General features: G+C 36.1%; 1 protein-coding gene across 2 annotated transcripts; it reads right to left on the bottom strand.

The window, feature by feature from the left end:
- Window positions 1–5,436: 5,436 nt before the first annotated feature.
- On the bottom strand, window positions 5,437–25,761 carry MOSPD1 (motile sperm domain containing 1). Of its 2 annotated transcripts, XM_045852258.1 has the most exons (7): window positions 25,648–25,700; window positions 15,542–15,684; window positions 14,009–14,262; window positions 13,822–13,897; window positions 11,716–11,933; window positions 7,167–7,328; window positions 5,437–5,513 (listed from the first exon to the last, which is right to left on the bottom strand). In XM_045852258.1, exons 3-7 carry the CDS (start codon window positions 14,160–14,162, stop codon window positions 5,482–5,484), a joined length of 642 nt encoding a protein of 213 aa, XP_045708214.1. In that variant the 5' UTR covers window positions 14,163–14,262; window positions 15,542–15,684; window positions 25,648–25,700; the 3' UTR covers window positions 5,437–5,481. The 2 variants fall into 2 exon arrangements, with proteins under 2 accessions (XP_045708214.1, XP_045708215.1); XM_045852259.1 differs by lacking the exon at window positions 15,542–15,684 and having other exon boundaries at window positions 25,648–25,761.

Genomic DNA, 25,761 nt, shown 5'->3' with positions numbered 1-25,761 from the left:
ATTAAATAATTTTTAAAAATTAACTGCCTTGGTGAATTAAGTTAAGATATTTAAGCTCACATATTTCACTTATTTTTCCTATTTAACCCAGAAGAATAAAAGACAGCTTTAGAAATTAGGAGAGCTAAAACTCTGAGTCCCTCAGAGTAACCCCCCAAAATGTGTAAATCGATGTGAAACCTGAGTTTCCATTTTCTTTTATTGTTTAAAGTAATTGTTTTACAATGTGTTATCACACACATATGCACATGTGAGTGCACTTGCATGTGCGCACACACAGGACTTGAGATGAACAGAGAAACAAGGATAGCTTCCAAACAGGTTTTTTTTTTTACAAAGTTCAAAATAGATTACATTAACATTTATGTACTTTCCAGTCATTACACAATGTACAGACATGATCCATTTAATGATTTATGCTCCCCAAATGGTTAAACCAATAAAGATTTTCTATGAAAAAGAATATGTAAAAGCTTTTAGTTTAGAAGCAAAGTACTGTTTCCAGCAAAAAGCAACCTCAGGCATACATTTTGTGTTTACATATACTCCTTGAGAATACTACAGTAGCAGTGCATAATTTCATTCTTTAAAAAGATTTGAAAAATGAATTTCAAGACACTCTTAATGCATTGTGCTTGCTGATAAAAACCCTAAGTATGACAATAACAGTTAAAACTGCATATGCATATATGTTAAGAGATCAGAAGAGGCTATAAAGAAATGTAAATAGTTGTGCTTCAGGGACTTTTTTCATAAAGTTGTTTTAATAATAAATATAAACTTAAAAAATGTCTCACTGACTGATATAAAATAGACAAAGATATCAAGGATTTTCTATAGTTGGCTTAGGGTTTGAAGATGAAAAATTATCTCCATATAAACCACCCAGTAACTGATGATTCCCATTCCTGGCTGGACACTTACAGTTAGGCAAAAGGCTGGGAAGAAAAGAGATTTTTTTCTCCTATCAAAAGCATTATTCAGAGGTAAAGCCAGGGTGAACCAACTAACTAAACAAATATCTACTTTCCTTTAGAGTTCTTAGACCAAATAGAGACCATGCTACTTTTATGAGGTTTAAAATAACCACACATGCTTGGTGTCTAGACCACAATCTATTCTGTAATTCAGAAGATGAATTAAATATATCCTGTCTTCTGTGAGCCCTAGGATAGCCATTATTCCTCAGTATTTTGTGCTTTTTAAAAAAGCCTCTACACATTAACGGTAAAACTCATTTTACAAACACCATGGCAACTGTTTATAATGATAAAGGTCACAGAATAATTTACATAGTAAGAATGATGTTCATAACTAGGCAATAAATACAATTTTATTCTTAGGATGGTCAGTTTGTTGTTTTAGGCCTTTAACTTTGAAGGACACATGAGCCTAACAATTAAAGTATATTTAATGTAAATTAGAAAAAAAGATTAAAAAATACCAAATATTTTAATTGAAGGTTTTTGCACAATGGGTTTAAATATAAAAAGAATTTTTTTTATTGTTGTTCAATTATAGTTGTCCCACTTTTACCCCCGCTACTCTCCCCAGCCCTGTCCACCCCCCACTCCCAGTCAATCCTCACCCCATTATCCTTGTCCATGGGTTCTTTGACTTGCCCCCTCCCTTCTCCTCTCCGGTCACTGTCACTTTGTTCTTTATTTCCATGTCTCTGGTTCTATTTTTCCTTGTTTGTTTTGTTGATTAGGCTACACTTATAGGTGAGATCATATGGTATGTGTCTTTCACTGCCTGGATTACATCACTTAGCATAATAGTCTCCAGTTCCATCTATGCTGTCTCAGAGGGGAGGAGTTCTTTCTGCTGCATAGTATCCCATTCTGTAAATGTACCAGTTTTTTGATCCACTCATTACTGATGGGCACTTAGGCTGTTTCCAGCACTTGGCTAATGTAAATAACACTGCTAAGAACATTGGGGTGCACAGGTTCTTTTGAGTTGGTGTTTCAGGATTCTTAGAATATAACCCAGCAGGGGAATCAGACTCAAAAGGCAGTTCCATTCTGTTTTCTGAGGAAATTCCATACTGTTTTCCACAGTGGCTGCCGCAGTCTGCATTCCCACCAACAGTGCACTAGGGTTCCCTTTTCTCCACATCCTCTCCAACACTTGTTTGATTTGTTTATGATGGCCATTCTGAGCAATGTGAAGTAGTATCTCTTTGGGATTTTAATTTGCATCTCTCTGATGGCTAGTGATGCTGAGCATCCTTTCATGTCTCTGGGCCCTCTGTATGTACTCCTTGGAGAAGTGTCAGTTCAGTTTCTTTGCCCATTTTTTAAATTGGGTTGTCTTCTTGGTGTGGAGTCATGTGAGTTCTTTATAGAGATCAAACCCTTGTCCAAGGTATCACTGGCAAATATATTTTCTCTTACAGTTGGTTCCCTTTTCATTTTGCTGATGTTTTCTTTAGCTGTGCAGAAGCCTTTTAATTTGATGTAGTCCCATTTGTTTATTCTTTCCTTTATATGCCTCACCCTAGGGGACATATGGGTGAAAATATTACTGCATAGGATATCTGAAATTTTCCGGCCTACCTTCTCCTTTAGGGCTTTTATGGTGTCAGAACTTATATTTAAGTCTTTTACCTTGAGTTTATTTGGGTCTATGGTGTAAGTTGGTGGTCTAGTTTCATATTTTTTGCATGTACTTGTCCATATCTCCCAACACAAGTTATTAAAGAGGCTATTTGTACTCCATTTTATGTACCTGCCCCCCTTCTCAAATATTAACTGTCCATAGAAACATGGGTTTATCTCTAGGCTTTCTATTCTGTTCCATTGATCTATGTGTCTGTTCTTATGCCAGTACCAGACTGTTTTGATTACAATGGCCTTGTAATATAGTTTGATATCAGGTATTGATCTCTCCTATTTTGTTCTTCTTTCTCAAAATTGCTGAGACTATTCTGGGTTGTTTATAGTTCCATACAAATATTTGAAATATTTTTCTGTATCTGTGAAATGCTATTGATATTTTGATAAGGACTGCACTGAATGAACAGATTGCTTTGGGTAATATGGACATTTTAATGATGTTAATTCTTCCAATCCATGAATATGGTACATGCTTCCATTTATTTGGGTCTTCATTTCTTTCTTCAGTGTTCTGTAGTTTTCTGAGTACAGATCTTTTACCTCTGTGGTTAACTTTACAACTAGGTATTTTACTTTACTTGTTGCTACGGTAAATGGGATTTTTTTCCTAATTTCTGTTTCTGATATTTCATTGTTGGTGTACAAAAATGCCCTTGATTTCTGAATATTGACTTTGTATCCCACTGTTTTGCCAAATTCACTTGTTAGGTTGAGCAATTTTTTGGTGGATTCTATAAGGTTTTCTATGTACACTATCATGTCATCTGCAATCAATCACAGTTTTACTTCCTTCTTTCCAGTTTGGATGCCTTTTATTTCTTCTTCTTTTCTGATCATTGTAGCTAGAACTTCCAATACCATGTTGAATAACTGTGGTGACAGCAGACACCCTTGTCTTGTTCCTGATCTTAGGGGAATAGACTTTAGTTTTTGCCTGTTGTGTATGATATTGGCTGTAGGTTTCTCATATGCTCCCTCTACTCCCACTTTGTTAAGTGTTATCATAAATGAGTTCTGTACTTCATCAAATGCTTTTTCAGCATCTATTGATAAGATCATGTGTTGACTTATTTTGTTTATATGATGTATTACATTTATTGATTTGTAAATAGTGTACCATCCTTGCATCCCTGGGATGAATCCCACTTGATCATGGTGTATGATCTTTCTAATATATTGCTGGATGCAGTTTGCCAATATTTTGTTGAGGATTTTAGTGTCTATGTTCATCAGCGATATGGCCTGTAGTTTTCTTTCTTCGTTGTGTCTTTATCTGGTTTTAGAATTAGGGTGATGCTGGCTTCATAAAAAGAGTTTGAGAATCTTCCCTCTCCTTGGATTTCTTGGAATAGTTTGAGAAGGATAAGGGTTAGCTCTTCCTTAAATATTTTGTAAAATTCTGTGAAACTGTCCTTTCCACAGCTTTTGTGTCTCAGGAGTTTTTTGATTACCCCTTCAATTTCACTAGCTGTTATCAGTCTATTCAGGCTTCCTGCTTCTTCTTGACCCAGTTTTGAAGGATTATAGGTTTCTAGAAATTTGTTCAGTTCACTCAGATTTTCAAATTACTTGGCATATAGTTATTTGTAGTAATTTCTTACATTCCTTTATATTTCTGTGGTATCAGTTGTAATCTCTACTCTTTCATTTCTGATTTTATTTATTTGGTGCCTCTTTTTTTTTTCTTGAGTCTTGTTAGAGACTTGTTGATTTGGTTTATCTTTTCAAAGAACCAGCTCCTGGATTTATTGATCCTTTGAATTGTTCTTTTAGTCTCTATGTCATTTAATTCTGCTCTGATCTTGGTTATTTCCTTCCTTCTGCTCACTCTGGGCTTTGATGTTATTCTTCTAGTTCTTGTAGAAGTAGGATTAGGTTGTTTATTTGAGACTTTTCTATTTTTTTAGGTAGACCTCTATTGCTATAAACTTCCCTCTCGGGATTGCCTCCACTGTGTTCCATAGGTTCTGGGCTGTTGTGTGTTCATTTTCATTTGTTTCCAGAAATTTTTTTTATTTCTTCCTTGATCTATTAACCCATTCATTGTTTAATAGCATGCAATTCAGTCTCCATGGATTTGAGTTTTTTTCTTGAGGTTGGTTTCTAGTTTCAAGCCATTGTTATCTGAGAAAATGCCTAATATGGTTTCAATTTTTCTTGAATTTGTTGAAGCTTGTTTTGTGTCCTATCATGTGGTCTATCTTTGAAAATATTCCATGTGTATTTGAAAAGAATGCACATTTTGCTTCTTTGGGGTAGAAGCACAGAAGCTTCTTCGGTTCTTTGTATACATCAGTTAAGTCCATTTGATGTAGTGTATCATTCAGTGCCACTATATCCTTGTTGGTATTTTGCTTGGAAGATCTGTCCATTGTTGACAATGAAGTGTTAAAATCCCCTATGATGAGGGTGTTGCTGTCTATACCTTTCTTGAAGCCCTCCAAGATGTTCCTTATATATTTGGGTGCCCCTATGTTGGGTGCATATATGTTTACAATGGTTATATATTCTTGATGGATTCTACCCTTCAGTATTATGAAGTGTCCTTCTCTGTCTCTTTTTATGGCCTTTGTTTTGAAATTCATTTTGTCTGATATAAGAATTGCTACCCTGGCTTATAAAAGAATTTCTTAAAAGAATTTTCTAGATGTCACTCAGAAGCATCCTGTTATCTGTAACATAATGTCCCCGAGTCCTTTGAATAAAATTATAGAGTAATTTAAAATATATATTATACATTTATAATCACTGTAAATCATTCAATAGTTTGTACCATATTCATGGAGTGAAAGAGATAAAAGGCAGTCCACATTCATATTTTCAAGATAAATTTACTTCAGAAGTCAACTGAATTCCTTGCTCATGTTCTAAGTATAGCCATTGTGATAAGACCTGAAAGAAAAAAATGGAGAACAATTAAAGATACACATTTTTATAAAATGTTCCATTCAATAAGCAATTGTTTAGCCTTCAATGAGCAAACATAATACAGCACATAAGCAGGTACTCTATCAATAACTTGAAGTCAATTCAAATTCAGTTGATATTATACAGATGAAATCCAATTGATAGCAAAGGGCAGTTACTGGACAGACAAGCATTAGTGTCTGAATATAGCTAATTTTTTAACCATCAAATATACCTCCCACCTTATCTAGTTTCATCAGTTATAATAATAGTAGACATGCCATTTTAAAGTGTCAGTAAAGCCAGTTGACTTCATCAACAAAAACACTGTGGGCCTATTTGCATCCCAGGGTCCTAGGGCCACAAATAGACAGAAGCATAGTATTCTTGTTTGGCTTGTCTATTTTGAAGAAACTCCAGACCTAAAATCATAAAATGTAATAAAATGTTCAGTCTTATATGAGTGATTTAAAAAGCATGTGATGAAGTACAGAGGAGAATAATCACATAGGGATGGGGCAGTCAGAAAAGATACCCCAAAAGGTAAAGGTGAAATAAGCCTGAAAGATAATAGAACAATGAGATGGGCAGACATTCAAGTGAGGGGAGGGCAAAGGCAAGGGCATGAAGGTAAGACTGGGACTCTAGATGAGCTTTTTGGGGATCAACAAATAATCTAATGACTCTTTTCAAGGATTTATATAAGGCAACAACTAGTCAACAGTAGCTCATAGAGGTCTCAAAAAGAGTACAGACAGTCTTAAATGTGAAAATATGGGATTATACTTCATTCTATGGACTGTGGGGAAACACTGAAGGTTTTTGAGTAGGGAGTGGTGGTGGTGAAACCAAAACATAATGGACAAAAGTCTAACAGCAATATCATAGATAGTTTGAGGCAGAAAATAATGGAAGAGGACAGGAACAGGAAGAGAAGAGACACAGACAGAAGGTAGGGAGACAATTTATTAATAGAAAACAATTTTGAAATTAGCACACCAAGGAATACTGAAAGAAAATACTGAAAAGAGATGGCATCTCAGAAGTTGTGAGACTATGAGGAAAGAGTCATTCATCACTAGAACCCCAATCCTTGACACATTAGGTAGGTACTAAACAGATATTCAGTAGAACTAATTATAAGATTTCAAGTCAGGACAACTGAAAGAATGAGTGAACAGGAAAAAATGGGAACTGGTTTGAAGAGAAAGGTTCACAATATTAAACAAGGCTGCACTGTTCATCTTTATCACTGTGTACACTTTGTCTAAGTGTTTCCCTAGAATCAAGTCCTACAAATAGAAATGGTGTATCATGGAATATATGCATTCTACCCATGTTTTATGTCATTGTAAGTCATCAAAAAGAAAATAATTGAATAAATACAGTATTGAGTACTAGTTAAATAAATAGAAAGGAAGTAAATGTGAGCCAAGAATTAAATCTTACAATGTACTTTACCTCAACATGCTTTTAAAGCAATCTTTTGTTTTTCTAAAAATAAAAACCACTACCACCACAATCACCTCATGCACATAAGCTTCCCTTCTCAGGATTGCCTCTATGCCATCACTACCACCTGCAAGCCATAAAAATTGCCTGCACAGACACCCCCTAATGCATCTTTAAAATACTTACCTAAGATGTAAGCAGCCACTAATTTTTGATTCACACTTAAGTGGAGGTAAAGAGGCACCAGCGATTCCACATCCCCCAGTGTAGGAAGCATTAGAGCTGCAATGCACACCACTCCCAGGAAGACAGTTAGTAAACTAGGTCCTGAGGAGACAGTTCTATTTTCTGTAAAAAGACAAAAATCCCTGAGCTTGCTTCTAAAAACAACTTAGACAAAAGTTTTTTCACATATACTGTCCACCTCACCAGGATTCTGATCTTGTCTAAAGATAATTTCAAGGAATCCTTAGTATTTAGAGAAATTCAAAAATATTTACATAAATGCTTAAAATTTTTCAAAATAGAAATAGCCTTTTTTCTGATTATTATAAAAGCTGATAGATATATAGAAATCATAAAGGTTCCTATATAATCCCATCTTCCTGGAAATAAGACTATTCACAGCTTGGCATAAATCCTTTCAGATTTTATTAATGACTATGTAAATATGTAAAATAAATTTTCATATAAATAAGATCATATTATACCTACTGTTCTAAACCTGTTTTTTCTCTCACTTAGGAGTATATTTGAATCCTTAGGAATATATTTGAACCTCTTTCCATGTCAATATATAACCACCTATCATTCTATCAAATCCTTGTAAAGGCCTGACTAGCATCCCATCTCGCAAATATTCAAAATTTAATCAATTCCTAATTGATGGTCTTTTAGGTCATCTTCAATGTTTTATTATTATAAACAATAGGAAAGAGCCTGATTTTCTTAAGCCAGAGAGCACTGACTCAAACATTGCAAAGACATAGTTCATTAGTAACGTAATTAAGACAAACCCACAAAGATTCAGCAACATCTTTTTAAAACATCTTGTAAATAACTTGGGCTGTGGTATTTTATAAAAGTATGCTTTGCAGGTTTCTCTTGGTTAAATTTCTATTAAATGAAAAATATATACAAAATTATATTTATGTGCATAGACAAGGCCTGGAAAGTAACATGGGGCATTTATATCAGATGTTTTTGGTTAAATTTTTACTTTACTGATTTTGAGAGAGAAGAGAAAGGGAGAAAGAGAGAGAGAGGAAGAAGGAGAGGGAGAGGTTGAGGGAGAGGGAGAGATTCCACTTATTTATGCATTCATTGGTTGACTCTTGTATGTGCCCTGACCGTGGATGGAACCCACAACCTTTGTGTATCAGGACAATGCTCTACCCAACTGAGCTACCCAGCCAGGGACAGATATATTAAGTGTATGGGATTATATGGGGCTATATTCTTTAAAAAATTTATTGCTGTATGTTTTTATACAATAAACTTGAGAAAAAAATTTCTCATTTTTACTGCCTCAATACATTTAAAAATCTGAATCTTTAATGACTACAGCCTATGACCATTTCCCAGCTAGCTCAAAGAGCCTCACAACATTTTTGTACTTATAATATGTCTAGTAAACACCTTTCAAGCTAAAGACATAAAAAATAATACCACTTCAAAATTTCCCAAAAACATAATCTCAATTTATTTCAACATTTCAGCTTAGGGAACCTTAATGAAAAACCTTAGAATACTACATACCGGAAAACACACGTAAGTAATTCACTATAGTCCTATGCAGGATAATTATGTTTTGGTTAACTACAGATGCCATATATAACTGTAGTCCCATAAGATTATAATGGAGCTGAAAAACACTTTATCACCTAGTTATATTTTACCCATCCTAGTGTCATAGCACAACACATTTCTCACATTTTTGTGGTGAATCTGGTGTAAGCAAACTTACTGAGCTATAGGTCATATAAAAGTATAGCACATACATTTGTGCACAGTATACAGTACCTGATAATGATAATAACTATATTAGTAGCTTCTGTATTTGCTATACTATATAGATTTTTATCATTATTTTACAGTATATACTCTTTCTACTTACAGAGTTTGCTATAAAAAAAGTATGTTGTATTATGCAGGCAACAGCAGTTCCATAACATGTTTTGAAATAAGACCATAACAGGTCTCATGTTTTCCACATCACTTAACTGCATCATGTTCTCTTGTGCTTTATTTAATCTTGTGTTGTTTTGTGCAGTGACACACTGTACAGATTTGTAGCCTAGGAGCAATAGGCTGTAACCATATGGCCTAGGTATGTAGTAGACTATATCATCTAGGTCTGTATAATTGTAGTCTATGATGTATGAACAACAAAATTATCTAATGACACATTTCTCAGAATGTATTCCCAGTCATTAAGTGGCACATGACTATATTAAAATAATAAATAGGAGAAGTTAAAATATCACTTAGTCAACACAGACTAAATTAGTCACAATTATACTTTATTAAAGAAGAAAACTTGACTCAATTCCAGATTAGAAACATTGGGTTAACAACCCACAAACAGAACATTTGTGCCAAGACTGTATTTGGGACTTTACTGCCATATTGCCCTTGTTCTAGAGTGTCCATAGCAGCAGATACCTTGTAAGACAAAGAAAACGAACCCAAGAGACCCTATAAAATAAGAAGTCCAGACTTACCAGTGTAGCCCATATACACATTTCCCATGTAACTATAGTCAGCCCTTCATATTCACAGGTTCCAAATCTGCAGATTCAACAAATCATTGATTTGCAGTTGAAGGATGTGGAGCCCATGGATACAAAGGGCTGAAAAAGGCACTTGGGCATCTTCAGATTTTAGTATTTGGGGCTGGAGAGGGAGGGGTCCTGGAACCAATCACCCTTGGATACCAAGGGATGGATGATTGTATTCTGTGCAGAGAACATAATGGTAAACAAGACAAATAAGGGGCCTGTTTTCATTGAGCTTCCTGACATGGATGGCTTAGAGAGATTTTTTTCCAAAACAGAGATCACCAAGGGTTATTTCAATATCACCTATCTTCATTCATCCACCTACTCCAATTTTACAATTAGAGAAATATTTTAATATACTTCAGATATCAAAGTTTCATTATAAAAATAAAATAAGAATAAAATTCTCAATTAATACATACTGTAATTATTTAGCCTTTCAGGATAATTTTTCAACTGAATTCTAATACATTTAAAAATAAAAGAAAAAGCCCTGGCTGGTGTAGCTCAGTGGATTGAGCAAAGGCCTGCAAACCAAAGGGTTGCTGGTTTAATTCTCGGTCAGGGCACATACCTGTGTTGTGGGCTAGGTCCCCAGTTGGGGACATGTGAGGGGCAACCACACACTGATGTTTCTCTCCCTCTCTTTCTCCTTCCCTTCCCCTCTCTAAATAAATAAATAAAATCTTTAGATAGATAGATAGATGATAGATAGATAAAAAGAAAAGAAAAAATACAACTAAACTTTTAACTCTTATTATTCTTGACTATTAAACTGGTCTGTTAAATATAAAAATGAGCTCCAATGAACTTAACATCAAAAAAAAATTCATTATATGGTCTTTCTTGTTCTAGAGAAGGCACCTTAAAAGGAGAATCTTGCATTTCATAAATATTTATAAGTCAACATACTATTGATCTGAGGTCAAAGTGACATTTGACAGAGGGTTTCTTTCAGCTTCAAATGATGAAAAGTTGGTCCTGTCAATCAATAATAATTGCTAAAAAGAAAACAATCTACTAGCTACTATCTGGTCCCTAGTTTTGGTATCACCAGAAAATCTGAGCTCTTTCTACATGGACTGAGAAGGCTTGACTATAGTAAATCAAAGAGGTATTGCTCACTGTGTTATTGAAAGAAACATGCTAAGATGAACAAACTAATATAATAACAAGTACACTTCATGTGGCACTTTCAAGGACAGCTACTATCACATTCATATATCATTTTCAAAAATGTTTCCATGTTTTCTTATGGAAAATTTATCTTCCTCCTTTTATAATAGAGTTGGAGGGAGATAATGAGAAGTTAAGAGGGTAGGGGGAAAATATCCAAAGAGTTGAAGATGAGGATAGTGTCAGTGTTAAAAGAATATATCATAACATTTCTGAATATCTAAGCTGGGAGGAAATGAGGAATGGAGAAGTATTCAATTAATAGCCCACAGGGGATATTATAATCTACTTAGTTTAATTAACTTCAACTTTAATGAGATTTTTTTCAAAATAATATGAACAGTTCACCAAGTTTGGCCTATGGCCAAACACAATCTCTCTCTCCTTCTTTGAACTAATTAAATGAGAAAGGATATAGGAAAGTCACAGAAACAAAAGTATATAATTACCAGATTGTGCTAGCATTATAAAGTACATTGTCAGTTTTTATAGGTTTAAAGGTTATGGTAAGAAAACTGTACTTGAACAATGATTAAAATAAAAGAAAAGGTTATGGCAACATTTGCCTTTTCTTTACATCATCCTCTAGTCCTCTCTGAAAGTCCAGCTCTAGGTCTCAGGAGGCTCGATTTTAAGTACCTGATCTCTAGGTTCTGTTTTGAAATAGCTGATTAGGTTTAAAGTGACAGATTATTTTTCTAGTAATTATTCTTAGCTCCCTGATTAAAGTTAGCAATGTGTAAGACCTCAAAAGGGCTTTAAAAACAAGCTAAAATTACCTGGTTGAAATGACTGCTCAAAAAATAAACTTTCACTCAATGGTTCCTTTATTCTTTTTTCCTCTTCTTCCTTTTGTTGCTCTTTTGCAGAAGGGAGAAGAGTAGCCACAACCTCTTTCCTTCCTAAAGCCTTCCTCTGGCTTTGCTCAGAAACTTGGAGACGAAATTTGTCTACTACACCATAGTGACAGGATCGAACATCTCTATGACGAATCACACTGAAAACATTCAAAAATAACAAATGCTGTTTAGGTTTCTGGGGGGGGGCTGTCAAACAGAATTCAGCAAGAGATTTTATATAGTAAAACAATATGAACTGACTATAACCAAATACTCAAATATAGAAATTTGTTAATGAAGATAAAAAACTACAGTAAAACCCAAAAAGAAATGGGTAATTCTGAAATATTTGATAAAAGCACACACTCCAAAACAGAATAAAAGTCTCAAGTAAAAGAATGACAGGTAAAGAAAATTCCTTTGGCAATGACATTTTTTTCTGGATATCTGTGTGCAGGAACATTTACTAAATAAAATATATGAAATTGTTTCTTCCCCCACAAAAGTTTCATAAATCGCTATTGCCTCTTATTTACCAAGTCACAAACCTCACCCTAGGCTTAAAACTGAAATCCATGAATGCAGGTGAAAATAAGCATTTGCATAAGTAATCAATTCTGAGCAATCCAACCAAAAGCTAACAATACACATCTATATCTCTCTGAAAAGAGTATAAAGCACTTTTATTTTTACACCTTATCTGCAATTCCATATATTCTACTTAATTCTTCATAGAGAACACAGAACAATTAAATCTAAGGTAACACATTTATTTGACTAGAGACTACATTTCTTTGGAATAGTCCTTGCTTATTTTGTATTGAATGAAAATCAAAACAAATGTGCAAAAACATGGGGAGAGCTGGGGGTTTGGGCTGGGGTTGGGGGGAAAAGGCAGAAAATTGTACTTGAACAATAAAATATTTTTTAAAAAAGAAAGAAATGTGCAAAAACACTTCCTTAAAGAGACATCATTTTAAGGCCTTAAGTCTATTCAAAAGAAAATAAGAACAATCCAACAATAGCCAGAGGAAAGCGGGGAGGGGACTGTGTGGAGAAAGGTTTTCAGGAACTACTATAAAGGATGCATGGACAAAACCAACGGGGAGGGTGGAAGCAAGAGAGGGAGGTGGGTTTGGAGGGGGTGGGGAGAAAATACAAAGAACTGTAATTGAACAACAATAAAATAATTTAATAAAAAATAAAAAAACACTTCTCTCATTTTCATAGAAAATTTAAACAAATACAGTTTACTTGGTGGTTTAAACTAAGGGCAGGTCAATGGATCCATCTGGTCACCATCAGTTCTAAAGTGAAAATTAAATTTAAACAGCTTGAAAAAACAATCATTCATCTGACACTAAGAAAAATTATCTGGAAGAGCTCAGATAACCTTTTACTTGCTTCCTGTTTGTATAGATTAACTTCCAAGCTTATTAGCTGAATCATTTCAGATGAACTTATATTACCTTTGTTCTGAGAGTGTAGTATTAGTTTCCCAAATGTCACTATAATAGCAACATGTTTCAAAGAAAGCTAAATTTTTTATAGCTAGAGAAATTGAAAGGAATAAGTTAGAACTTTACCTTCATAAACGTCCATTATGACTAAAAGCACATCAATGAGGAAATGTTCATGGAAATAGTAACATACACATTGGTCCCAATATAATGAAGTGTTATTTGGTTGACCTGTTCAGAAGCTCTTAGATACTTCTTAAAAAGATTTTTTCTTTTTAATTACATTTATTGGGGTGACAATGAAAATCATATAGGCTTCAAGTATATAACTATGATACATCATCTATATATTATACTGTGTGCCCACCACCCAAAGTCAAATCTTCTGCACCATATATTTGATCCCCTTTATGCTTTACTACCTGCACCCCTCAAGAATTTTGATAGACTAAAACTTTCAGCAAAAATAAAAGTATAATAAATGCCTATGTGGGAACAGTTTCAAGAAAAAACATTTTCAAGTTAAACAATTAAACACAAATATTAACACATTAAAACATGTTACCAGGAAGTGATTGGGACTTACATATCCACACAACACTGAGGCTTTACTGCACCTGCAGCATCAACGACAACATACTTATTTGGAGTAGTACACAAAACTGAAAGAAAAATTCACAATGACCATTAGTGTTTTTTTAAAAATTAGTTTCTACAAGTAAAAATTTAGTAGGGACTAGTTAAAATCCATCAAATAGACCTAGAAGACTCACCTTTGAACTTTAAGGCAAACTCATAGGGATTATATAGAGTCAACACTTGCTTATGCGTTGACTGGTCATCTGCATAAAATATTAGCTCCGTGGGAAACACAAAAACAGGAAGATTTCCTTCCACTAACTCTAGCTGTCTTTTTTGTTGATGCATTGGCACTGAATCCCCTTTGCTGCAGCTTCTGTTTTAGAGCCTTAAATCTATTTCAGACTTTTCGTAAAGTTAGTTAAAAATTCCAAAGCATTTTGGCAATCTGGAAAGAGAAGAGAAAAAGAAAACTGAATGATACCTGTTTACATTTCTTGTCCCACCACAAAAAGAATGCATTAAAATAGGCCCCCAAATGATTTAAACATGTCTTTAGACTTTTCCTCCTGGCTTATTTATATAGCTTTTACCAAACTACACCAAGAAATTTATACATGTTCCTTTCCCATGCAAGATTTCAACCTATGATAAATAACATTAATACCTGAATGAAGGAATAAAGGCTTTCTACCTTAAATTAATCACCCCCTTTCAAAGAGATGAGATCAACGAGATACCACTCTTTTTAAACGCTGAAAAAATGTGTTTTTTTAAATAAGGTTTTTTAAAAAGATTTTATTTATTTATTTTAGAGAGGGGAAGGGAGGGAGAGAAAGAGGTAGAGAAACATCAATGTGTGGTTGCCTGTCATGCACCCCTTGTTGGGGACCTGGCCTACAATCCAGGCATGTTACCTGACTGGGAATTGAACCAGAGACCCTTTGGTTCACAGGCTGGCACTTAATCCACTGAGCCACACCAGCCAGGGCTAAACCTCAGTTTTCAAAAAAGCAAAATAAAAGTACTGTCACCACCAATTTTATGTGAGCCAATCAGAATTTTTAAAAGCTAAAATATAAAACAAAGTAAGTTTCCATGATTTATAAGAAAAAAAAAACCATGAGAATCATTTTCACACTCATTTCAGCAATACTTTATTTAGTGCCTTCAGACAGCATGGATAGGAGATTTCTTTTAATCTCTTTTCTGTTCAAATCCAAAATAAGCAAAAATGTCTGGAAGGGAAGCCAAATATCCAAACTTGCTAAGCAGTCCATGGAGTTTTCTATGAAAATTCAAAGTCAGTAAGTAGGCCTCGGCATGCAAGTGGCACTGTGCCTCCCCTCCTACATCAAGTGCACAGACTTCATGAGAGCTATTTTCTTCCAACTTCAAAGATCTTTCTGGATTCCTTCTGGGATTCTTGAATATGTTCCAGACAGCTGTAACTGGCAGAAGTCTGACTGTCTGATAAGTGCAATATTGTTGTATTTATTTCCTAATCTAATTTTAAGCAACAACATTTATTTAGCTAACAACCTAAGTGTGATTTTTAATAAAATCAAATAAAATGCAAAAGTTAAACATACATTCACAGAAAATGTCTGATTTTCACCCTGTAGATCACACCTTTAAAATAGGCCATAAAGCATTTAATACTTTGCATTCAAGTTCCCATACATTCAAAGAGAAATGTAACAAATGATTAAAATTTTTGGTTTTACCAGCTACTTGGGTGCATGAGCTCTGATTCTGATTAAAGCCTTTCCAATTTTTATCAAATAGGATACTGTATAGTCATGTATGCAAATGTTTATCCCTTTCTTCCAGCTGAAAGCCTATTATAGGCCTGGCACTTTGTCAGGAGCTGCACAAAAACACAAAGATAAATAATGCACAGGCCTTGTCCTCAAGAAACTCAAGTCTCATTGATAAAACAAAATAAATATTGAAGCTACTTCTATTATAATGCATACTGTTGTATATGAAGTATTGGAGAATTAGAAGAGTACATGAATAATCCTACCTGGAAGAGAAGCTAGGCGATGGAATTTGAGGTTGTCCTTAAAGAAAAGGATACATGCCCTGACTGGTGTAGCTCAGTGGGCTGGGTGTCATCCTGTGAACCAAAAGGTCACAGGTTCCATTCCAGTCAGGGCACATACCTGGGTTGTGGGCCAGGTCCCCAGTTGGCGGGGTGTGAGAGGCAAAAGAGAGAGAGAGAGAGAGAGAGAGAGAGAGAGAGAGAGAGAGAGAGAGAGAGAGAGAGAGAGAGAGAGAGAGATCTCCCAGATCATCATGGTAATTTATATCCATATATTTCATAGCATGCATGTAGCTCATGAAAGTGTTGCTTTTTTTTTACTGAGCTAAAAGGACCTATTGACATTTTTATATGTAATAATGTTTAACATTTGTATAATTCATAACAAATTGAAATTTTTTATTAATTACATATATTGAATGAATTATATTGTATATACAACTTTTAGCATTTACTCTAGGCCAGGCAATGTTCTAAGTATTTGTTATTATTATTAAATTAGGAAGAGACCAGACTAAGACAAAAAATATCAGTAAACCTCCTGCTTCCTAGTCAGTATTCTTTCCACTATATCAAAGTACCTGTCCATTTCAATAAAATATAACTAAGATTATTCTGAAAAGTATCTGATTAAATAATTTTATTTTTGAGCTTTTATTTGACCTGAAATTTCTTTCTTTTTCTAAAAGCCATATGCATTTGTTTTTAGATAATCTGCTCTCAGATGTTTGGCATCTTGTTTTTTCAATAGAAAATAATAAGTTCTATAATTACTTCCTTAGTAAGCTTGGCTATTAGGAATAGAACATCCAAACTTGGCATCACTAAATAAAATTCAACATCACATTCTAAAAATGTTAGAATGAGAATTTAGCTTATGGTAAAAGCTTAAATTTCTGATTTGTAGAAGATAGTTTAGTCAATAAATGTTGATAAAGCTGGTTCTCCCTCTAGGGAAAAAAGTTAAATTTATCCCTCATGCCTTATAAAATTCCAAAATTTTATTAAGGTAAATTCCACATGGATCAAAGCTTTAAATGTGAAGAAATAAAACCATAAAACATGAGAAACCACGTTTATCATATTTCTTCCTAATTTAATAATAATAATAACAAATTTACTTCTCATATCATTTATTCCCCAGTAAACCATGGGGAATATTTTCTTTTTTGTAATCTTAGGTTTTCTAACAACCAGAAACTAAAAAATATTAGTAAATTCAACTACATAAAAACTTTAATAATTCTATATGGCAAAATACTTTCTTTAAAAAAAAAGATTTTATTTTTTTTTAGAGTGGGAAGGGAGGGAGGGAGGGAGGGAGGGAGAGACAGACAGACAGACAGACAGACATCAATGTGTGGTTGCTAGGGGCCATGGCCTGCAACCCAGGCATGTGTCCTGACTGGGAATCGAACCTGCGACAGTTTGGTTTGCAGCCCATGCTCAATCCACTGAGCTACGCCAGCCAGGGCTTGCAAAATACTTTCTAGGCAAAGCCAAAAGAACATTTTTAATTCATATCATAGGCAATTTCTAGTTTTCCTACTACATATCAAGGTCCTACAAATCATTACAAAAAGATACCTCAATATGAAAACAAACAAACACTACAATATTTTATAGATAAGGACATACAGATTGCTCTTAACCTTACAAAAGGTTGTGTAACTTCACAGGAGAAATACAAACTAAATTTATACTGAAATAAATGTTTTTATCTGTCAGATTAGCAAAAATCAAAAAGTTTGACACCAGATGGTTGGAGCAATCAGGCATGTTCTTAACATTGCTAGTGTGTATATAAATTGGCATATCTACTATACCTGCAAAAATTAAATGCACATACCCTCAAATCTAGAGATTCTACTTCCAGGAATTTATCTGATATAAATATTCCCCATGTGAAAGAATATTTTGTTTTCACTTTTTTTTCCAGCACTGAGGATTAAAGTGTACATGAGGCACATAGAACGAAGCTTGGCACTCAATAAGAGCGAGTGTGTCAATAGCAAAAGACTGGAAACAGCCCACAGGTCAATTAATAGTGACTTATTAAATATGGTATAGCCATCTGTTGTGGTAACATATCTGTCAAGAAGAAGAAGTTATTTATGTAGTGTGCATTTGGACTTATTTTCAAGAGTAGCATTAAGTGAGAAAACCAAGGTGCTATGCTGAGTGTATAGTATGCTGTCATTTGTATGAAAAAAAAAAGGAGATAAAAGTATATGTAAATCTACTTTCTTGGATATGGGTAAAATATCTCTGGAAGGGTGGCCAGAGTCACACCTGGAAGTACATTGAGTGGCCAGGGACAGGGCTGGGGGAGCTTTCTCCCAATACCTTCTAGTACCTTTTGAATTCTGAATGCTATGATAACTATTCAAAAGTAGTTTTTTTTAAAGATTTTATTTATTTTTAGAGAGGGGAAGGGAGGGAGAAAGAAACACCAATATGTAGTTGCCTCTCACATGCCCCACACTGGGGACCTGGCCAGCAACCCAGGCATGTGCCCTGACTGGGAATCAAACTGGTAACCTTTTGGTTCACATGTAGGGCAGCTCTCAATCCATTGAGCCACACCAGCTAGGGCTCAAAAGTTTGTTGTTGTTTCTTAGATTGGAAAAGTTTGAATTAAACAACAACTCTGCTAGGGCCTAATTTGCAAAAGGTGCCAGGTTTATAAAGGACACATGGACAAAGCCAAAGGGGGTAGATTCAAGGGTGAGAGGTAGGGATGGGATGGAGGGGCATGGTGGGTGGAAAATGGAGACAAGTGTACTTGAACAACAACAAAAAATTATAAAAATAAAATAAAATGAAATGAAAACATGCCAGATTTGAAGCAATATAAAAACAATTTGTGAAAAAATCTGTTAATTGCATTTCCAATTTATGATCCTTTCATAAATTTGAAAATCTTAAAACAGTGTGTAAAGTAGAATGATTCCAATCATTTAAAATAATTTTATATGCAACAAATCCATTGCAATGAGAAAATAAAGTTTTATTTAAGATGACTTGCAAACTTAGGAAAATGTAAAACTTTTTGTTATAAAGGAGTATAAGATGGTTTATAAATCTAACCAGGAAGTTAAAATTAAGGAGAAGTAAGTCATCACAGGTCAGAGTAGAAATTTTACAAGCTTTATATATTGGCTTAGTATAAATTTTATTCTATTTTTGAAGCTTTATTCTAGTTTTGAAGCTTTCTCTTTACCAGTTTAATATGTACACATTCTCCCATGAATCGTGAATAGACTGTCTATCTCCTGGTCACCATAAGTGTTTAATCATTTCTGGACAGTTTATTATTTCTTTTCACATCCCTGTTTCCATTCCTTGTTTATCTTGGCTAAGATATAAGTTATCTTCTAAACTCCAACCATTGGAAATTAGGGAGGAGTTAGCACCAGGTCACCAGGGCAATATTAGAGACTCTGCCAACAAACTTAATGAAGCTAAAACCTGCCTTAAAGTGATGGTTTTCTGGAGACTAACACTTTCTCCTTGTTCCAGTCCATATCACAAAATGATAAGGTGCAAAAATTCTGAGCAGAGATTATATACTAAGCCAGTAAAACCTTACTGAAAATTTGTTTATAAGGTCGCTTTCATAAAAGCATACACAAAGTCAAAGAATTTTAGCTTCTCATTTTACTGCTGAGGAAAGCAGGCACACAGTAAGGGACTTACCAGGGTATTAGTGGCAAGACTCCTGTCTCCAGACTCACCCTTCCCTACAGTCATCATCTGCTTCGTGTCTCAATTTAAAAGACCTGCTCCCTAATGCTGACATCCATGCATGCCCCCATCTCTAGAAAATTTCCCTGCTTTTCCAGAGTGTTCTCAAAGGATGATCCAAAATTCAAGCCTTGATATCTGTTTTTCCTTTTCAGTTTTACAAGGAAAAAAATCAAGAGAAAATTCCACTTACTAAGTTGTGCACAATGTCTTTTCCTTATTATTAAAGAACAGCTATGGCTGTCAGTAACTAACCATTAGGCATTAATAACCAAGGGTTATCTTATTTGTTCTCTCTAGACACCAAAATTTTTCTCATTCTTCAAAGGCAAGTTCAAATTCCCTCTTCTTGCAGCTTTCTTCTACTATCCTGATTTACATGGATCTCACTAACTTTATTATTTTAAATGTACTTATTGTATAGATTGGCTATTTTGACCTTTGTTTTGTGGGGATTGATTTTGACTCCCCAGATGTCAGGCATAATGCCATGTTGTTTTTCTGTGTTGTTTTTTTTTTTACATGCTTCATATACCCAAGCTTAGTGTTAGGCTCTTAGCAGACACTGAGCTTCAGTTAACCTACAAGAGTCTACTAATAATTGACTCTTTCATCAAGGAACACTGCCCTTCCCTGTAGCTGAACATACTTCATCCAAAGACAGGCAAAGGATCCCAATCAGGGGAGCAGTAAATCTGTAGGAGCTACTTGTCATGAGTTGTGGTAAGAGGTGAAAAGACAATCAGCACTCCCAGCCGCCCCTCTACCCCCTCCTTCCCTTTCTTCCTTCCATCTCCCTCAGGTTATCTCCTCTGGTTCTTCAGTGCCCAACTGGGCCAGTAGTGTTTAGAAATCCAAGGCTCCAACAGACCACTATACCCTCAACCTTTCAAGGAAATAGTGGAGCTAGGAGCTGGTGCTACAGGAAACTACCTTGCCCTTTTTCTTCCACACAAAGGCAATCCTGAATGAAATGTGAAAGAAAATCCTATGTATGTACACCACCTTGTGACCAGTTTGCAAAGTACTTTCCAAAAAAAAAAAAGCCTAAACGCCTTGAAATCCTCACTTTGTACCATCAGTCCAGAGAGGCCAGTACTCCAAAAGTGTGATTATTTTCTGTTTCCCTCACTTTGGACTGACCAGAGGAAGGAAAAGATGAGACTCTGAGATAAGCAAGGGAGTTTCAATATCTTTTGCCACCATAGATTCAAAACTTGGAGACTATTAGAGACCACAGAAACCACTTTAAAAGCATATTGTCATTTGCCCCTCCTTTTTTTGCGAAAAGGAGGCTGCAAGAAAATCAAATGAAGTAAGTGAAACTTAGCTATTCTTGTACTGAAGTGGTTCAAAGTTTAAAACAGTTAGGGATGATTCAGAGTACAGATGTCCCCATACACTAGTGGCCCATCTTCTTGGCTTCAGAGCACCAGCTACTTACTACCTGTCCCTGGCTCTTCTGTTTACTCTGATTAGGGTTCCTAGCTCCACCTCCAGGTCTGCTCCCTTTTATCTGGGCACAAGGGTTATCTTCTTTCTCCATACTTGGTACAGTCCTTCCCAAGGGCCAACTAAATACAAAATAGTTAAGAGCAATAAGTTGTTTTGCTTTATCCTCAATGGTATTAAAACCTCTCTTTCCTTCCCATTTCATAAACTCAGTTCTCTTCCTCTTTGAATATCCAGTATTGTCTATTGGGATTTTTAATGGCCAGTATGTTCCTAAAGTCAACTCTTTCACAAGTAATGCTATAATTCACTTTATATTTTTAAATGGTTCAATGCTCAATATTAGGCAATTTTTGTGTTTATACATTTCCTGGATTTTTTGGTACAGTTTGATATCTTACTCATGGGATTGATTGCTATAAATGATATATAGTGATAGGCTACTACATATTCAAGATATAAATTTGAGTGATGTATGCTTTAAGCATTTAAAAAATAAGGATGGTCTCCAGTAATGTCTTTTTAAAAAACATTTCCTTTACCTTGGCTGCTGTGGCTCAGTGGATTGGGTGCTGCCCTGTGAACCAAAAGGTCACCAGTTTGATTCCCAGTCAGGGCACATGCCTGGGTTGCAGGCCAGGTCCCCACTTGGGGGCGTGACAGAGGCAACTGATTGACGTATATCAAGGTTTCTCTCCCTTTCTTCCTCCCTTCCCATCTCTCTAAAAATGAATAAATAAAATGTTTGGAAAAAAAAACATTTCCTTTAAGCTAGTTATTCCAACATTTGTTTTACACTATCCCAATGTCTTCAGCTATTTCAAGATGTATGTGCAATTCCTAAAGCAAAAGTCATATTAATTCATTACATGAAATATATATGTTGCTATATATAGCACACTAGACATTTTAGAATAATAAATTCAGACAACAAACTTTTACTGAGCACTTATATACCAGACACTGTGTTAAGAAATGTGGAGAAAAGATGGAAACATTGTTTTGCCCTTCAAAACTCCATCTAACATGAAAACAGATACACATAATAGTTAGGATATGATGTGGCAAGTGTTAAAATGCTTGAAGATATAAAATGCTCTGGGAGCATAAAGAAAGTGATGGTCTGCCTTAAATAGGAGTTTGTAGTAGGTGTGGAGAGGGGGGTGAATTCTAGGAAGGATATGTGTAGAGACATGAAAGGGACACTTAAAATGAGCTTTGGCATTGTACATGATTAAAAAAAATAGTATGTATGAGGAAGAGGCAAGAGATAAGGTGGGAAAGGTAAGCTGGAGGCAGATGGAGCCAAGTCTTATAAGCCAAGTTCAGGGGTTTAGACTTTATTCTGGATGCCAGTGTTTCTCAATATGTGGTGCTGGAACAGGAGCAGCAGTTACACCTGGGAACTTGTTATAAATGCAAATTCTTGGGTCCTACCCTAGACCTACCGAATTAGAAATTGTGGGCTTGGGGCCTTCCAGATGATTCTAGTGCATCCTACACTTTGAGAACCATTGCTGCAGGCAATGGAGAACCTTCAAAGGATTTTAAGCAGAGAACTGAATAAAATCGGAAGTAGGAAACTGGTTACCATTGACCAGTCAAGCACAGCACCGGACTCCAGGGTAGTCATAGTGAGAAAAAAAAGAAAAAAAAAACTATTGAATGAGTGTGGCACAGAGAAATGATGAGGCCTAGTCTAAGAAAGTAGGAGTAGAGAGAAAACAGATTTTAGAGGTGTTTTCCAGGTGACCCAAGTTCTATCAGGAGACTAGGATAGATCCATACAAAGGTGTGACTGTAATGATTTTTATATAAAAGCACACTGTACTCTTGTTGAATGTATTGACCACTAGATGTCTGAAGAAAGAAATGGTCCACATAGACCATAGAATAAGGGAAGGTCAAAAGCAATTTCTATGCATTCCCATAGTGTCAAGAGCAAAGAGTACCCTGTCTTATACATGAGTCTGGTCTGCTTGGTAGATCTACTTCTCGCTGTAACTTAGTAAACTGGCATTCATAAATATAACACAGAAATCTTTCATGAGTGTGATTAGCATCAATCAATCCCTGAGACTGGTAAATAATTTCTGGATGTGCTGGCAAAATTAAATTTCAAACCCTAAAAACCTAAAAAAAAAAAAAAAAGGAATGGTTCTGGTGATCTAACCAAGGTACTACCAAGGTGAAGCCCTGCTAGAGCCACCTTCTTTTTATTCCAACTTCACCACTGATCACATAGCCCACTTATTTCAGGAAAAAGTTGGACTTTCCCTGAAATAATCAGACTTTGTACTATGCTGTGAAGGTCATGAAAGTCAGGCGAGGCTGTTATTTCTACTTTTGGAGACAGGATTTTGCTGAGGCAATCTTCCATTTCCTGATGGGGAGGAGAATGAAAAAGAGAGGTACAGATCAACCTATTAGGCTAATTTATCTCATAAGATTTTTTTCAGAGTGTGATTTCTATTTCTATCAGGACTCTGGTCCTGCATGTTGTTACTTACTGCATGTTTTTTTTTTTTTTAAATTGATACCAATATTTTGGCTTGTTTGACCATCTTATTTTGGCCAAGAATAGTTCCCAACCAAAAACCACACTATTTTATGGAACTGGAGAACTGTAAAAGACCCGGGAGGTTAAAACAAAACTTTCATATTACAGATAAGGAAAACAGAGGGCCTCCAAGAGTAAATCAGTTAATCTGTTTATTGTAGGGCAAGAGTCTCCAGAATGCTACAAGGTAACAAAACAAGATTAAGAGCAGCACAGATAATCTGCTCCTTTGAGTTTTAGACGAGATTTTAAATTTCTCTATTTTCCATCTTAAACTTCTTGAAACAGAAAAAGAATAGCAAATTACATACTTTATTGGGATGGACAAGCTTTTCTTGTAGTTTCTTGTTTTAGGTTTTCAGGCATTGGAGTTAAATGTAAATGCTCCATAAGAAAAAAATGGAAGTATTTGGGGAGAAAAGGTGCATGAACAATTTAAGGGGAGAAACATGCATTATTTTATAAGCTATTAGTTCTATCTTCTGTCTTTGCCAATAAAGGGGTAACTATAGTGAATATCATGCATTATATTTTTGGTGCATTACATTTAATTATATATTACATGTAAAGGAATTCTAGCGTAACTATCCTTAACATATTTGAAAAACTACAGACTTTCAAATATCCTGGTATTTGAGTAAGCCTCTTATTCTGAGAGTTCTAGAAATGCTTCCAAAAACTAGTTTAAACTCGCGTCCTGTTTGGGTTTATAGATGTGAACAACTTGAAAGGCACATTTGACCCCGTTTCCAAACTTCCCACTGCTCTATACTAAATATGCCATAATCTAAAAGTTGGTGTCCACTCCCTATACAATATCCTATATATAGCATCTTATAGTCAGAGAGATTTCCCAGAGCTTACAGGAAATGTCGACAAGATTTTCACTATCTAGAATATATTAAACCCCATGTGTGCCCTACCTGAAAAAGTAGACCTTTTCCCTGTCTGGAATTCACATTAAGAATGTAATGCATTCATAAAGAACAAGACTGCTTTTTAGGCACGATCCAAAGGACTCAATTTTTCAGGTTTGCATCGATCTCATTTCCTTTCAAAGGTCAAATATCTGGGACTGTTTTCATCTAATATTTGCCCTCTCGTTCCCCAACATGAGAGGTGTCTTTGAGTCTACTGGTGCAGAAATGTTGCTGTAGTCCAGAGAGGACAGATGTCAGTTACTTTACCCAGAAGGGGAAACCGCAGAACATTGATTAAGGGAGGGAGGGCAGGAGCGGGAGTATCAAACATTCGGTCCTAGGACTTCAGCTCTACCTGATTGGGTCGGGCCCAGCCTTTCCAGCCCCCAACCCCACACCGGCCGGCTCCACGTGAAACTGGTCATGTGAGCCTGTTTACAGCCGAGCAGCTGGTGCAATCATCAGAATCCGTGAGGAGGTCCTGGAAGGGGGAAGCATACAGGCCACATACCTCCTACACCCCCCACCATTATTCCAAGGCTGCGATCGCTGTCCCTCCCTGCCTCTCCACCCCACTTTCATCTCCCTCCAGCCACCCTGGTACTCCACTTTCCAGCCCCACCGATATCCAGTTGCTCAATAGGGGGGACCTGCAGGGCTGGAGGAAGGAGGAAACGCGAGGACGGTGTCACCCCGAACAGAGAGTCAACCTCGCTCCCACAGTCCTCTTGAAAACATCCGCTGAAGAGTTGTCCCCAGAGTCGCATCCCCGGGGTAACCGAACTCTGCCAGGCAGACACAGTGAGCATCCAGAGCCTGCTGCCTCCGCCCGGGAATGAGAGACACACTTACTGGCCGGCCAAACCCTGAGCTGGGATCCGTGTACCACAGAGCAACTGACAGAAATGGAGCAGAAAGGACCCCATCTGATTCCTTCTCTCCACTTCCCACCCGCATCCCGGCGCCACGGAGCCCTGCTGTCGGTCACCGAGACAAGCTCGGGGTTTAGGGACTGCTCATTCTTTCCACGGGGTCTCTCAGCAATGTAACTTCCATGTTTTCCCGAAGTCGGAGGAAGTGGGTGACAGGACGGCAGGGGACTCTCACCTCGGCAACACTGGCTCCTCGGAAAGCAGCTGCGACTGCTCCTCTGGTTCTTTGTCAGCGTCTCTAGGCTGCACTGCCTGCTGGGATACCGGAGGACTCAAATACCACCTCTCT

The sequence above is a fragment of the Phyllostomus hastatus genome, unplaced genomic scaffold (genome assembly GCF_019186645.2).
Source record: "Phyllostomus hastatus isolate PE091 unplaced genomic scaffold, TTU_PhHast_1.1 phas_contig_90, whole genome shotgun sequence".
Classification (NCBI taxonomy): Eukaryota; Metazoa; Chordata; class Mammalia; order Chiroptera; family Phyllostomidae; genus Phyllostomus; species Phyllostomus hastatus.
This window is presented reverse-complemented; position numbering and strand designations above follow the sequence as displayed.

Excerpts from the sequence above, each read along its gene's own strand:
- MOSPD1 (XM_045852259.1), bottom strand. The coding sequence starts at position 14,162 with ATGCATCAACAAAAAAGACAGCTAGAGTTAGTGGAAGGAAATCTTCCT. Across the intron at positions 13,898-14,008 it reads GTTTGCCTTAAAGTTCAAAG|TTTTGTGTACTACTCCAAAT; the intron begins GTGAGTCTTCTA and ends TTTTTCTTTCAG. Across the intron at positions 5,514-7,166 it reads AGTGGCTGCTTACATCTTAG|GTCTTATCACAATGGCTATA; the intron begins GTAAGTATTTTA and ends TTTTTCTTTCAG.